Genomic DNA, 13,105 nt, shown 5'->3' on the forward strand with positions numbered 1-13,105 from the left:
CAGGAGTTTCGAAGTCGTCATCGGATTGGTTAGATTATACAGGATTTCCGGGAGACGTATGTGTCGCGTTCTTTAACGTTCCGCCTGGAAACAAAAATGCCGTGGCACCAAACTCCCTCACGAAAGAAGAAACCATCGTGTTTACATCTGATGACGAGCGCTTGTCAGGATCAACTAAACACTGAATTTTCAAAAGTATGTGAAAAATTTTAAGTTCGCGGCATAGAATCTTTAAAATATGTCCGAGAGTTTTACACACCGGTCTGTTATTTTGACGACATTTCCACACCCCTGAACATGATGCAGCACAAAATGAAGCGTGATTGGTTACTTTACCTGTCAGTCATATGGCCTCTTGGGCGGGCCTTGGCCATTCAAAGTGGCCAAAGTTCCCAGACCTTCAGCCGTCAGTCTGAAGGTCTGGCTACGCGAGACAAGGTTTTCACAAACCTTAGGACAAGGATACATTATCATATATTTGTTTTAATGGTGATCTGCTGTCTGTTGCACATACTTTACATTATAGAAAGTGCGACTGAACATTTTGTGCCCATAAAAACCATCCATCCAACTTTGTACAAGTTCTAGTCTGTAATTTCATTATCTCTATATTTAACCTTTCCTCTCCATGACAGAACACTAAAGAAAAATTGTTTCATTCTTTGAGTGCATTTGCTTGTAAAACACTTTACATTTCCTCTACAGCATACATGAAATTTGGATTTGCATGCATAAACTACTAATACTTTGTTTTTTTTCCATTTATTGATATGAAATATTAGCTCTTCATCTTATGTTTTCTCATACAACAGTAGCTCCATTCATATTCATGCAAACACGACAAGCACTTCAGGCTCATTGTAGAGATGCCACGTTCTGTGAGGGGGCAAGACCACCCTCTGCAATTGATTCATTAGCAAAACTAATGCCCCGAGGCGCATGGGCGTCGTCAACATTTCGGAAATGCCTCGAACACTGTGTGTTTGTGTTGGTGAGGACACAGAAAGACATTTTGCGTTACTGGCCAAAATTCTTCAAAAGGGTATATAACCTCTGGTCAACTGATTTGACCCCTTGTTGACAGCTGACCCTTTTGTCTGACACAATAGAAAGTCTGTCTGAGAAGTGCAATGAATGAAATCTCAACCAAAGGTCCATGGAAACACGCTAGATCTCAGCACTATCAAAAGCAGTCACAACACAGACACACTAAACTGCCAAAAACAAGGGAAACACTTTGCTTTATGCTTTCTCCAATATTGCACAAATATTGATTAAACTTAATTTTTTACACTTTTTAAACTTTTTGCACTCAAAACAAAACTGCGTGCATCTTGAGGAACATTCTAGCCAGATATGTTGTGAAATGTTCTCAGTCTGGTTTTCTTAGTTGAAGGACAATAGAGAGTCTTTAGAAATGCTCTTTCTGAGCCTTGGTGCTCAAGTGGGAAACACAGGTTCAAATCTGACTTGCAACCTATATATACATAATTCAAAAAGTGTCTGTAATATATATATTTTAAAAGTTTAAAGTTTTTTGCTCATAAAAGCTGCATTAGTTTAATCAAATTGCAGTAAAAAGTGTAATTTTGTGAAATACTACAATTTAAATAACTATTTGAATACATTTTAAAATGTAATTTATTCATGTGATGCAAAGCTGAATTTCTCCACTCTTCAGTGTCACATGATCTCTCAGAAATCATTATAATATGCTGATTTGCTGCTCAACAAACATTTATTATTTTTATCAATGTTGAAATTAATAATATTTTTGTGGAAACCATTATTCTTTGATGAACTGAAAGTTCAAAAAACAGAATTTATTCGAAATGGAAACATTTTACAACATTCTAAATGTCTTTACTATCAAATTATACAATTTGCCTTGTAATGGTATTGTATATTGAATACTGACAGTGAAACTGAACTTGGATAACAATTATCACTTTAGAAGAAGAACTGTGGGTCATAAATATTTACACAGATCTGAGCAATGTGACAAAAAATGTAGTTTGTGACCTTCTGCAGTTGTTCGTTTCACCAATTCCATCCCAGTCACCTCTGAACATGATACATTATACCAGAAATACAAAATCTGCAATTGAATCGGCCAAAGTAAAGAAGGGTGCTGCAGAGTCAAGTTGAATAACCCAGAGATGCTGACAGTTTGATTTAAGAAACGCTGTTCTCACATCATCACCGTATCCTGTGCCCGCAACATGATGGCCACCAAAGCCTTTCAAGTGGCTCTGTGTTTAGAAAATGAGTAAACACACACATACACTTGCATCTAAATATGTATAAACAGCAATTGATGCCACTATGGGGTGTAACCACATGATAACCAAACAGACACACGGCCTGATGTCTCAAACATATGCACACCTCAAATCTGTGGCAGTCCCATTACAGAACAGTGTGTGACCGACAGACAACTACATGACTTCAAGCTGTGGGAAATACAACAGCAGAACTCATCTAAGCTGTGTTTTGAGCAGGGAAACACTGCATTGGTCTAGAAACAGATCCTAACAAACAACACGAGACAATGTGTGAATGAGATATGACAAATTAATCCATTATGGAGTGGATGTTATGCAAATTATATAATGGAGGAAAGAGAGAGAGAGAGAATGTGTGTGTGTGTGCGTGCGTGTGTGTGTGTGTGTGTGTGTGTGTGAGGTCACATTCTTGTTTTGACCGATAGTGACCAAACAGGGAAGAGGAAAAAAATTAGTTGCATTAACAAAAATGCACGACCTGAATGATGTAGTTAAAAACTGTATCTAAATATATTTTACAATTATTGACAATATTCAAGATATTCATTATATATTTACGTATTTATTCAAAAACGTAATCCAAATGAACTGCTTTTTTTGTTAGATTTTTTTAAATCAGAGCATGTTTTCCACACTGTTTTCACTAGACAAATATAAAGTGTATAATTGTTTTTTTATGCACAAAAAAACCACACACTATTATTAAACAACAATATTTACCTACAGTACTGTTCAAAAGTTTGAGGTCAATTTTCTCTTTTTTTTAATAGCTGCTAAACATTCAGCTTTGTCTTCAAATAAATAAATTAAATTTTTAAATTACAGTAGAAAATAGTTATTTTAAATTGTAATATTTCATAATATTATACTTTAACTGTAATTTTAATCAAATAAATACAGCCTTGGTAAGCACAAGAAACATTTTCCAAAAACATTAAAAAATCTTATCAACCCAAAACGTTTGAACTGCAGTGTTTATTTATTTTTATTTTTTTAAAGAACAGTTGTGACACTTACATAAAATTGGAAAATTGATAACTGCAAGGATTCACTTCATCTTGCAGACCCTCAATTACAGCAACTGCCAGATCACATGACCTCCGCTGTCTTCACTCCCACTGGTAGTTGCAGCTCATTTGCATAAAGGTAAACTTTTCTCAACTTTGTTGAGTCACCAGACTGTCCACATGCAATTGTCAATAGTTTTTATAACGATTAATTGAAAAACACAGATTGAACTGATTCATTTAAATGATTCTTATCAACTCAATCTCTGTTCTACTTGAATTTAAATCTCTGTCTTGCACTCTCATAAAACAAATTAAAAAACATTAAAATATTTGAATATTTAGCACATATTGGATAACTTCCAACTTTAGCTTAAATACAAAAACGTGATTATGGAAAAAGTGCATAGAAGCCGAACAGTAATATTATCCATGATGTCAGTTTTGTTTCCCAACATGGTTTTTGTTTTCAGAAACAGAAAGGAGTTTGGAAGGCAGTAAAGCAGCTCATTTGCTCCTGTCAGACTTCACACTACACCGCTGCTGGTGAAATTAGCACTGCTCTCTGACCTTTACTTAAACAAACTGAGAAACTCGCGCCTCTCCTGAGATTTGGGTCGTGGCGGCGTGAGTTTCTCAGTTAAAGTCGGCTGATGGGGGAAACTGAAGGACTATTACTGACATTCCAGAACAATGATCAAATCTACACGGCTACAACAACAATAACTGCAATTATGAGACATCAGCACTGAAATATTCAACACCTCTCTGTCTTTTTAAGTTATGAACAAGTTGCTAAGATGTGTTTAGAAATGGATGATCTTTTACAATGCTGGTGTTGTTTAGTGGAAGGTTGTAGGTTCGAATCCCAGTGGGATTGATTCAAGCCATTTGTGAGCCTGCACCACAAAACCAGTCTTAAATCGCACGGATAAATTTGTAACAATAGCCAACAATAAATTGTATGGGTCAAAATAATCGATTTTTCTTTTACGCCAAAAATCATTAGGCTATTAAGTACAGATCGTGTTCCATGAAGACATTTTTTAAATTTCCAACCATAAACATATCAAAATAAAATTTTTGATTAGTAAAGGACTTCATTTGGGTAACTTTAAAGGTGATTTTAGCAATATTTAGATTTTTTTTGCACCCTCAGATTCCAGATTTTCAAATAGCTGTATCTCGGCTAAATATTGCCCTGCCCTAACAAACCATACATCAATGGAAAGCTTATTTATTCAGCTTTCAGATTATGTAGAAATCTCAATTTCAAAAATTTGACCCTTATGACTGGTTTTGTGGTCCAATTTAGTAGGTCACTTTGAATAAAAGACTCAACTGCATTAATAAGTTAATGAAACTGGAGACTTGTGACTAAATGAGACAAAACTGGCATAAAATGTCTCATACTGAAACTATTCAATATGATTGCTTGCCCAGTCAGTGAGTACTACCTGGTGGTTTTATCCAAGTAGGATCCAGTATTTTGCTCAATGGTTCAAAATAACAGTTTGCAAATCAGCCCTTCAGAGATTCAAACCAACTACCTCACGAGTTTTAACCACTTTGTCACAGCACCCTAACTTGTAAACATCAAAAAAGTTTTTTTATGGAAAATGTCTGTGTGGATGATATGAAGTAGATCTAATGTGGCTCATATGAGGTTTTAACTGGAGCACTGCACTCATTCAGACTACAGACCGATGTGAAAACTGTGAAATACCTTCCTGCTTGTCCATCGCTGGAAATGCTCAAAGCGTCCAAGTGAACTGTTCTCGTCCGCGTCCAGAGTTCATCGCTGAGTCTGTTCCTGGATGTGTAAACGAATTTAAAGTGGCTTTATGTGAAATTCGAAGTGAATTAAGTGAGACAGACAAACGAAGTCCAAACAAGCGCCTACATTGTCAACATCCAGTCCACATCTCTGTGTATCACTGGACTCTCTCCGCCTCCAGCTGCGCTTCTGAGAGCCGCTCCACAGCGCCACCACGCGCCCTCAATAACTATTACTAACAAAACCTGCATGAAGAGGATTAGCTACCTGGGTGAGGTAATAAATGTTAATTTAATTTACAAAGGAAATTTTATTTTATGAATGAAAACATGACACAATATTTATATTACCGTAAGACACAGACCCTGGTGACACAGTGATGGACAAATATAAGTTGGAGAAACAGTTATATTTCAGCAGCGTTGGTGGTAATGCATTACAAGTAACCAGTGTTGGGCTAGGTACTCAAAAACTGTAATATATATTACTCATTACCACTCCTTTCAAAAGTAATAGGCCTATTATTACTTTATCAACAGTAATTAGTTACATTACAGTAATGCAACAACAGTAACTAGTTACATTACTTTTCTTTCATGCCAATTCCTACTAACAATATATTAGCTGTTTTATGGATAGTGATTGTAATATTATTACTGAAACCTTATTAGTAATTAGTTACACTACTAGTTACTGCAAAAAGTAATATTATTACTGTAACTAGTTACTAGCAACTAGTAACTGCCCAACACTGCAAGTAACGCAAGTTATGTAATCAGATTACTTTCTTTCAAATAACTAATAAAGTCACTTTTTTGAGTTACTTTTTCAAGTAAGTATCAGAATGAGAATGAGCTTTATTGGCCAAGTATGTTTACACATACAAGGAATTTGTTGTAGTGACAGAAGCTCCACAGTGCAACAGAAAGACAGTAACAGGACAGGACACAGGTAATGAAACAAAATAACAGGAAATAGCCAATAACCAATGTACAAAGCAGCAAAAAAAATAAAAAATACACAATATATAATATATAATATAGGCGACTATGTGTGTACAGGTGAAGTATGTGCAAATTAGAAATGAGAAAATAAAATAAGTGAGTGTGGTGAATGGATAATGTATTAGTTGTGTGTTCTACGTTTATTTATTGAGTGTTCATGAGATGTATTGACTGAGGGAAGAAACTGTTCCTGTGTCTGGTCGTTCTGGTGCTCAGAGCTCTGTAGCGTCGACCAGATGGTAACAGTTCAAAGAGGTTGTGTGCTGGATGTGAGGGGTCCAGAGTGATTTTACCAGCCCTTTTGCTCACTCTGGATAAGTACAGTTCTTGGAGAGTGGGGAGGGTTGTACCAATGATTCGCTCAGCAGTCCGGACTACCCTCCGTAGTCTTCTGAGGTCAGATTTGGTAGCTGAGCTGAACCAGACAGTTATTGAGGTGCAGAGGATGGATTCAATGATGGCAGAGTAGAACTGTTTCAGTAAGTCCTGTGGCAGGTTGAACTTCCTCAGCTGGCGAAGAAAGTACAGCCTCTGCTGGGCCTTCCTGACAATGGAGTCAATGTGAATATCCCACTTTAGGTCCTGAGAGATGGTGGTGCCCAAGAATCTGAATGACTCCACTGCAGTCACGGTGCTGTTCATGATGGTAAGTGGGGGGAGAGCAGGGGGGTTTCTCCTGAAGTCCACGATCATCTCCACAGTTTTGAGCGTGTTAAGCTCCAGGTTGTTGAGACTGCACCAGACAGCCAGCTCCTTAACCTCCTGTCTGTAAGCAGACTCGTCACCGTCCTGGATGAGGCCGATCAGTGTGGTGTCGTCTGCAAACTTCAGGAGCTTGACAGAGGGGTCTTTAGATGTGCAGTCGTTGGTGTAGAGGGAGAAGAGCAGTGGGGAGAGTACGCAGCCCTGAGGAGCTCCAGTGCTGATGGTTCGAGTGCTGGATGAGAATTTGCCAAGCTTTACTAACTGCTGTCTGTCTGTCAGGAAGCTGTTGATCCACTGGCAGACGGAGGTGGGGACGGAGAGCTGAGTTAGTTTATTTTGAAGGGTTTCCGGGATAATGGTGTTAAAAGCAGAGCTGAAGTCCACAAACAGGATCCTCACATAAGTCCCTGGTCTGTCCAGATGCTGCAGGATGAAGTGCAGTCCCATGTTGACTGCATCATCCACAGACCTGTTTGCTCTGTAGGCAAACTGCAGGGGGTCCAGTAAGGGTCCAGTGATGTCCTTCAGATGAGCCAGAACCAGTCTTTCGAATGATTTCATGGCTACAGACGTTAGTGCCACAGGTCTGTAGTCATTTAGTCCAGTAATTTTGTGTTTCTTTGGGACGGGGATGATGGTGGAGCGTTTGAAGCATGAGGGGACTTCACACAGCTCCAGTGATCTATTGAAGATCTGTGTGAAGATGGGGGCCAGCTGCTCAGCACAGATTTTTAGGCAGGCTGGTGACACACCATCTGGACCAGGTGCTTTCCTTCTTTTGTTTTTCCTGAAGACCTGGCACACATCGTCTTCGCTGATTTGAATTGTAGGTGTGGGGGAGAGAGGGGTTGCTGGAGGTGTGAATGGTTGTGTGGAGGGGTGTTCTGGGCGGGTGTGGGGTGATCGTTCAAAACGACAAAAGAACTCGTTTAAGTCGTCTGCCAGGTGTTGATTCTCCAGAGTGCTGGGGGGTGGTGTTTTGTAGCTGGTGATGTCCTTTAATCCAAGCCACACTGAAGCCGGATCGCTGGAAGAGAATTTGTTCCTGAGCTTGTCAGAATAATTCCTCTTTGCCACTCTGATCTCCTTTTCCAGTGTGTATTTGGCCTGTTTGTACAAGACTTTATCCCCCTTACTGTGAGCATCTTCTTTGGCCTGACGGAGCTGTCTGAGTTTGGCAGTGAACCATGGTTTGTCATTGTTGTAGAATAGATGAGTCCTGGTAGGAATGCACATGTCCTCACAGAAACTGATATATGATGTTACAGTCTCTGTGAGCTCGTCCAGGTCATTTGCTGCAGCTTCAAAAACAGACCAATCAGTCAGGTCGAAACAGGCTTGTAAATCCCGCTCTGTTTCGTTAGTCCATCTTTTAACAGATCTTAATACAGGCTTCGCAGACTTAAGTTTCTGCCTGTAGGATGGAATAAGATGAACCAAACAGTGATCAGAGAGTCCTAAAGCTGCTCGTGGAACCGAGTGATATGCGTCCTTTATTGTTGTGTAACAGTGATCCAATATATTACTGTCTCTGGTGGGACATGTAACATGCTGTCTGTATTTTGGCAGTTCACGGGAGAGATTTGCTTTATTAAAGTCCCCGAGAATGATTAAAACAGAGTCCGGGTGTTGTTGTTCACTCTCTGTGATCAGATCAGCGAGTTTCTGTAAAGCTGAGCTCACGTGCGCTTGCGGTGGAATGTAAACACTCACGAGAATGAACGAGCAAAACTCCCGCGGCGAATAGAACGGCTTGCAGTTAATGAAGAGCGTTTCTAGATCTGAGCAGCACATCTTCTTTAAAACAGTTACATCTGTACACCACCTCTCATTGATGTAAAAGCATGTCCCGCCGCCGCGCGATTTCCCCGTTGATTCTGTGTCCCGATCTGCTCTTATCAGCTGGTAATTAGGCAGATGGATCGCGCTGTCCGGTATGTCGCCATTCAACCAGGTTTCCGTGAAACATAGAGCAGCAGAGTTAGAAAAGTCCTTGTTTGTCCGGGAGAGCAGAAGGAGTTCGTCCGTTTTGTTGGGTAGAGAGCGGAGATTCGCCAGATGGATGCTAGGCAACGCCGTTCTAAATCCGCGCTGACGAAGTTTCACGAGCGCGCCGGCTCTCTTTCCCCGTCTGCGCCTCCTGAAGCGTTTGACCAGAGCTACAGCTCCGCCAACTACAATGTCCAGCAAAACGTCCGAAAAATCAAAAACCGGTAGAAGATTTTGTGGTGTGTTCTGCCGAATGTTCAGTAGATCATCCCTGGTAAAGCTGATCTTATTTGAAAAACAAAAAACAGGAAAAACAAACAAAAACAATACAAACACCGAGGAGCAACGCACAATAGCTGCCATCAGCGGCGCCATTGCAAGTTACTTTATTTAATGATGCCTCTCCTGTCCCCCTGAAATTGAGAGTACATGCACAGCCACTTTCTTCAGCCTCAGGCCTATTCATTTCACTCTTGGTGTGAAAGGTGACAAAAAGTAACATAATGCATTACTTTCCATAAAAATGAACTAAGTAATGCAAACTTTTGTGTTAAATAACTTTCACTCGCAAAGGATGCAACATTTCTGCTTCTGCATCTCCATGTTACTTTAGGGGCTAATAAATAATGAAATACTTTACATACATTAAACACTTACATTTTATTCATTTCAAACTGTTTAAAAAATAGACATTCAGTAGTTTCTTCAGTTTATACATCAAAACAAATCTACAGCTATATTGAGATAACTGTCATAACTAAATGCATCGTATTTAAGATGTGAAAGGCTTAATCACACTTTCAATCAGTAAAAAGCAGACACAAATGCTGTTAAAATCATACATTTTATTGAACTGAATATTCATTCAAATTATCTGTTAGAATCATTAGAGAACCCCTAACAAATAAAAAATAATGGAACAAAAAAAACCACTGGTATTAATAATAAAATCATAACAATACACTCACTTTAATGAATCCATTTTATTTTCCCCCATTCATTACACTTTCACATTTCCAAAAAAAAAAAAAAAAGTGAAAAGCACTATTCATCAAGTAGAGAAAAATGAATATATGTTAATATTTGGAACATTTTTCACATGAAAATTGCCAGATGCATGTACATGTGGGTTAAAAGAGCATATTTTTGTGAAAACATTCATCCTTTTAGGTGTGTAAGAGTGAATCAAGTGCTTTAGGATGTAGAAATGAGTGCCTCACTGCAAAATATTCCTAGCAAAATGAATTTCATAAAGAAGGCCTGACTTTGACGCCACAAATATTTTCAGACCAGAAAAACACTTTAAGCTGCCACTGAAAAAAAACATGATTCATAAGTAACATCATTTCATGATTATTGTGTATTGTGATGATCATTTGATCATTGTGATGAGTTTGTGCCCCTTCAGTCACACAACTAAATATTTTAAAAGGCAGAAGTGTAAACCGGGTGTCAGATTGTGTTCACATAAAATATGTTCAGCCATTAAAACAACAAATAACACCACGGGTTTGTTAATATGCATACAGTCACACATTTCTTTTGAACAGTGCTTCTACAAAAATTCATGTGGAATGTCTATATTTGTACTTCTACTGTACATTCTCAAGTTAATATATGTGTTGCTTTTAAGTGATTGTTTTGTTCTTATAATATTTTTGTTCTCTTTTTTTTTGGTACAAACTCTGGATACAAAGCATGCACTCTTCATTTGGTCACTGGAGCAATAAAAGCATAGAAATTAATATTTAATATTGACGTGGGCAAGAAGAATATATGAACTGCAGGTGTGTGTTTGCCATTCGGAACAGAATTGAGAATGCCTTTCAAATTCCAATAGAATTTTTGAATTTTAAAAAATAGAATTAAAAGGAAATAAAAAATTATGCAACTGCTGGTTTTTATACATTCTGTCTTACCACTACATAATAATATTGATTTAATTCATTTATTTAATATATAATGTATATTTAGATATATATTTAACATTTTATTTAATATAGCATTTTGTTATATATGTTATAAATGATATATTATATATACAAAATGTTATATAATATATATAATCAACATAAATTATATATTGTAATTATTTTAAATATGAATAATGAATTAATATTTTGACTAATTAGCCAATATGAATGTTAATTATCTTTCATATAATTATAATTAATAAAATAGTGTTTTCTGTGTTGCAAAATGTGGACCAATGAAATATCACTGCTGTGTGAATATGTCCATTTTTTAAAATGGCATTTTAGTAAATTCATCTTCCTCTAATTCCAATTTAGACCCATGCAATTCAAATTCACATTCATGCACTGAAAAGCTCTTTAACTCTGAATTCTGCTCAACCCTGTATTTGTTAATGTACAGAAAACAAAAACCAGGGCTGCAAAATCAATCCATCAGGCTAACAGCAACCATCAGGTGCTAACGTCTGAAATCCCTTTATATCCTAACCTATCCTTATCCTATAAAACAGGAACACTATAAAAAAACTTTTCCACCCGTCAAGAACAAAAGAGGATAAAACCAAAACAGTAAAGGTGCTTTAAAAGGCAATAGCAGCAAAACGGGGAGGAAAGACGATAGGATAGAGGGAGCGAGTGAAACTATTAGATCGATACATCCTGCGGAAGAGAAGTATTGATCACACCCACAATTCACAATCCATCATCACTGAAGAAAAGCAGGATACATTTGCCATGCAGGATATATCCAATATTCAGTAAACTCTAATGTACAGTAGCTCTCTTTGGAAAAGCAAACTCTCACTCAGAATCATCAGCTGTTGTTACACCTGTATATTGTACCGCTGGTAATATTGGTGTTAAGGTGAAAGGAATGAGTGTGTGCAACAAGTGCGTCTCGAGTCTCTAGTATAAATTGAACTTAATTCCAAACTATCAGCATTACTTGATTTGCTTAATTCAAATACTGAGCTGCTTTTACAAATATAGGTCAATGACAAATAAGACGGTCCACTATAAATATATATATATATATATATATAAATAAAAAGCATTTGTTTAAAACACATGCCATTTTGTATTATTTGTATTGGTGTATGCTGGTTTTATATAGCTTTTAAAAAGGTTTATACCTTACATTTTTCATTTAAAATAATTAAGGAAATTTCATGAATTGTTATTCATAATTATAATGAAGATTTTTCAGTCGCACCACATGACATTTTACATCATAACCTTCCTGTGTCATAAAGGTGTCTAATTGTTTATTATATTAACCTAATTATATTAATTTCTTGTATTTAAAAAAACATTAATAAGCAGTGAAGCAGTTTTGTTAAAAAATGAAAATAAAATATTATGCCAAACCACTTAATAAGATTTTCAAGAATTTCATTCTTTTTTTCTTCTTTATATCAGGACAGTCCTTGCATTTTTATGAATTTTATTCTGCATTTTAATTCAGAAAATAAAATCCTGCTCATCATAGAAGAGGTTTATTCAACTCTTTCTATGTATGAATTGCATTTTAAATATATTTTAACAAATGAATAAATCTGGACCAAAAAAAGTAATTGACCCATATTCTGAATGTTTGTTAATTCATGCTAAGCACATAAAGGCTGAGAAGTGTGGCAGTGACTTAACAGATTCCTGCTGGCCCATCTGAAATGTTCTGCAGGGATTTGGTCTGCTCAAATAACTGGTGCGATTCATATCTGTTTCATGTGTATTCGTAGCATTATTATCTGTGTATATCATTATAGCTTTACTAAGCACACACAGAAGAGGACTTGGTAACCTCAGTGAAGTCCTGACATAGTAGCTGCAACTAGAAAAAGAGACAACATTAAAGACTCGGATATGATTGTTAGCTGCAATCAGATATGGGGCTTATCAGACGATAAGGATAACTGATTTTTTTGCTGGCTCCATAATCACATTCCTCATTTCACATTCCTCATCTTTCCTTAACTTGTATCGCCTGTACTGTTTTCACAAGCGGAAGTGCAGATGCGTGACAGTGTTTGTAAAAGAACGTATTTCTCTGACTACTAGAAGAGAGAAGCTTTCTTTTTCAGATCGTTCCGCTTCCAAAGGGAGAGCCGGTCGAATTCCTCTATGGACATTCCAAAGACATTCTGGAACTCCTCAGGTGACAGGTGCCTCTGGAGAGAGAGGTTATGTGGTCAACGTTTCCAAACAGAACAGTGCAACAGGGTAAAATAATGAGCAAAAGCAATGTCTACCTCCAGTCTTGTCCTGTCTACACCAGGAGGGAGTTTGTTTCTGCCTCTGTGGGTCACAACGAGCATCTCATATGGGTAAATCTGCCAAACGAGCACATGTTCATAACAATATTAAT

The 13,105-nt window shown here is 37.3% G+C and overlaps 2 protein-coding genes across 4 annotated transcripts in view; both read right to left on the reverse strand.

Moving 5' to 3' along the window:
• Window positions 1–5,231, reverse strand: part of LOC306848985 (actin filament-associated protein 1-like 2) — a 50,114-nt gene extending 44,883 nt beyond the window's left edge. The window contains exon 1 of one of the 2 annotated variants that reach the window (XM_079383787.1): window positions 5,019–5,231. In XM_079383787.1, the coding sequence (XP_079239913.1) occupies window positions 5,019–5,034 (16 nt within the window). In that variant the 5' untranslated portion in view covers window positions 5,035–5,231. The remainder of the gene's footprint in view (window positions 1–5,018) is intronic. The other variant, XM_079383786.1, reaches the window with a different exon arrangement.
• Window positions 5,232–11,827: 6,596 nt separating this feature from the next.
• Window positions 11,828–13,105, reverse strand: part of LOC306849854 (dematin-like) — a 28,630-nt gene continuing 27,352 nt past the window's right edge. For both annotated transcript variants that reach the window (XM_079385214.1, XM_079385213.1), the window contains exons 15-16: window positions 12,990–13,070; window positions 11,828–12,908 (exon numbers count right to left, since the gene is read on the reverse strand). The gene's annotated coding sequence lies outside the window, so the exon portion shown is untranslated. The remainder of the gene's footprint in view (window positions 12,909–12,989; window positions 13,071–13,105) is intronic.

This window comes from Barbus barbus (assembly GCF_936440315.1).
Source record: "Barbus barbus genome assembly, chromosome: 29".
NCBI classification, from domain to species: Eukaryota; Metazoa; Chordata; class Actinopteri; order Cypriniformes; family Cyprinidae; genus Barbus; species Barbus barbus.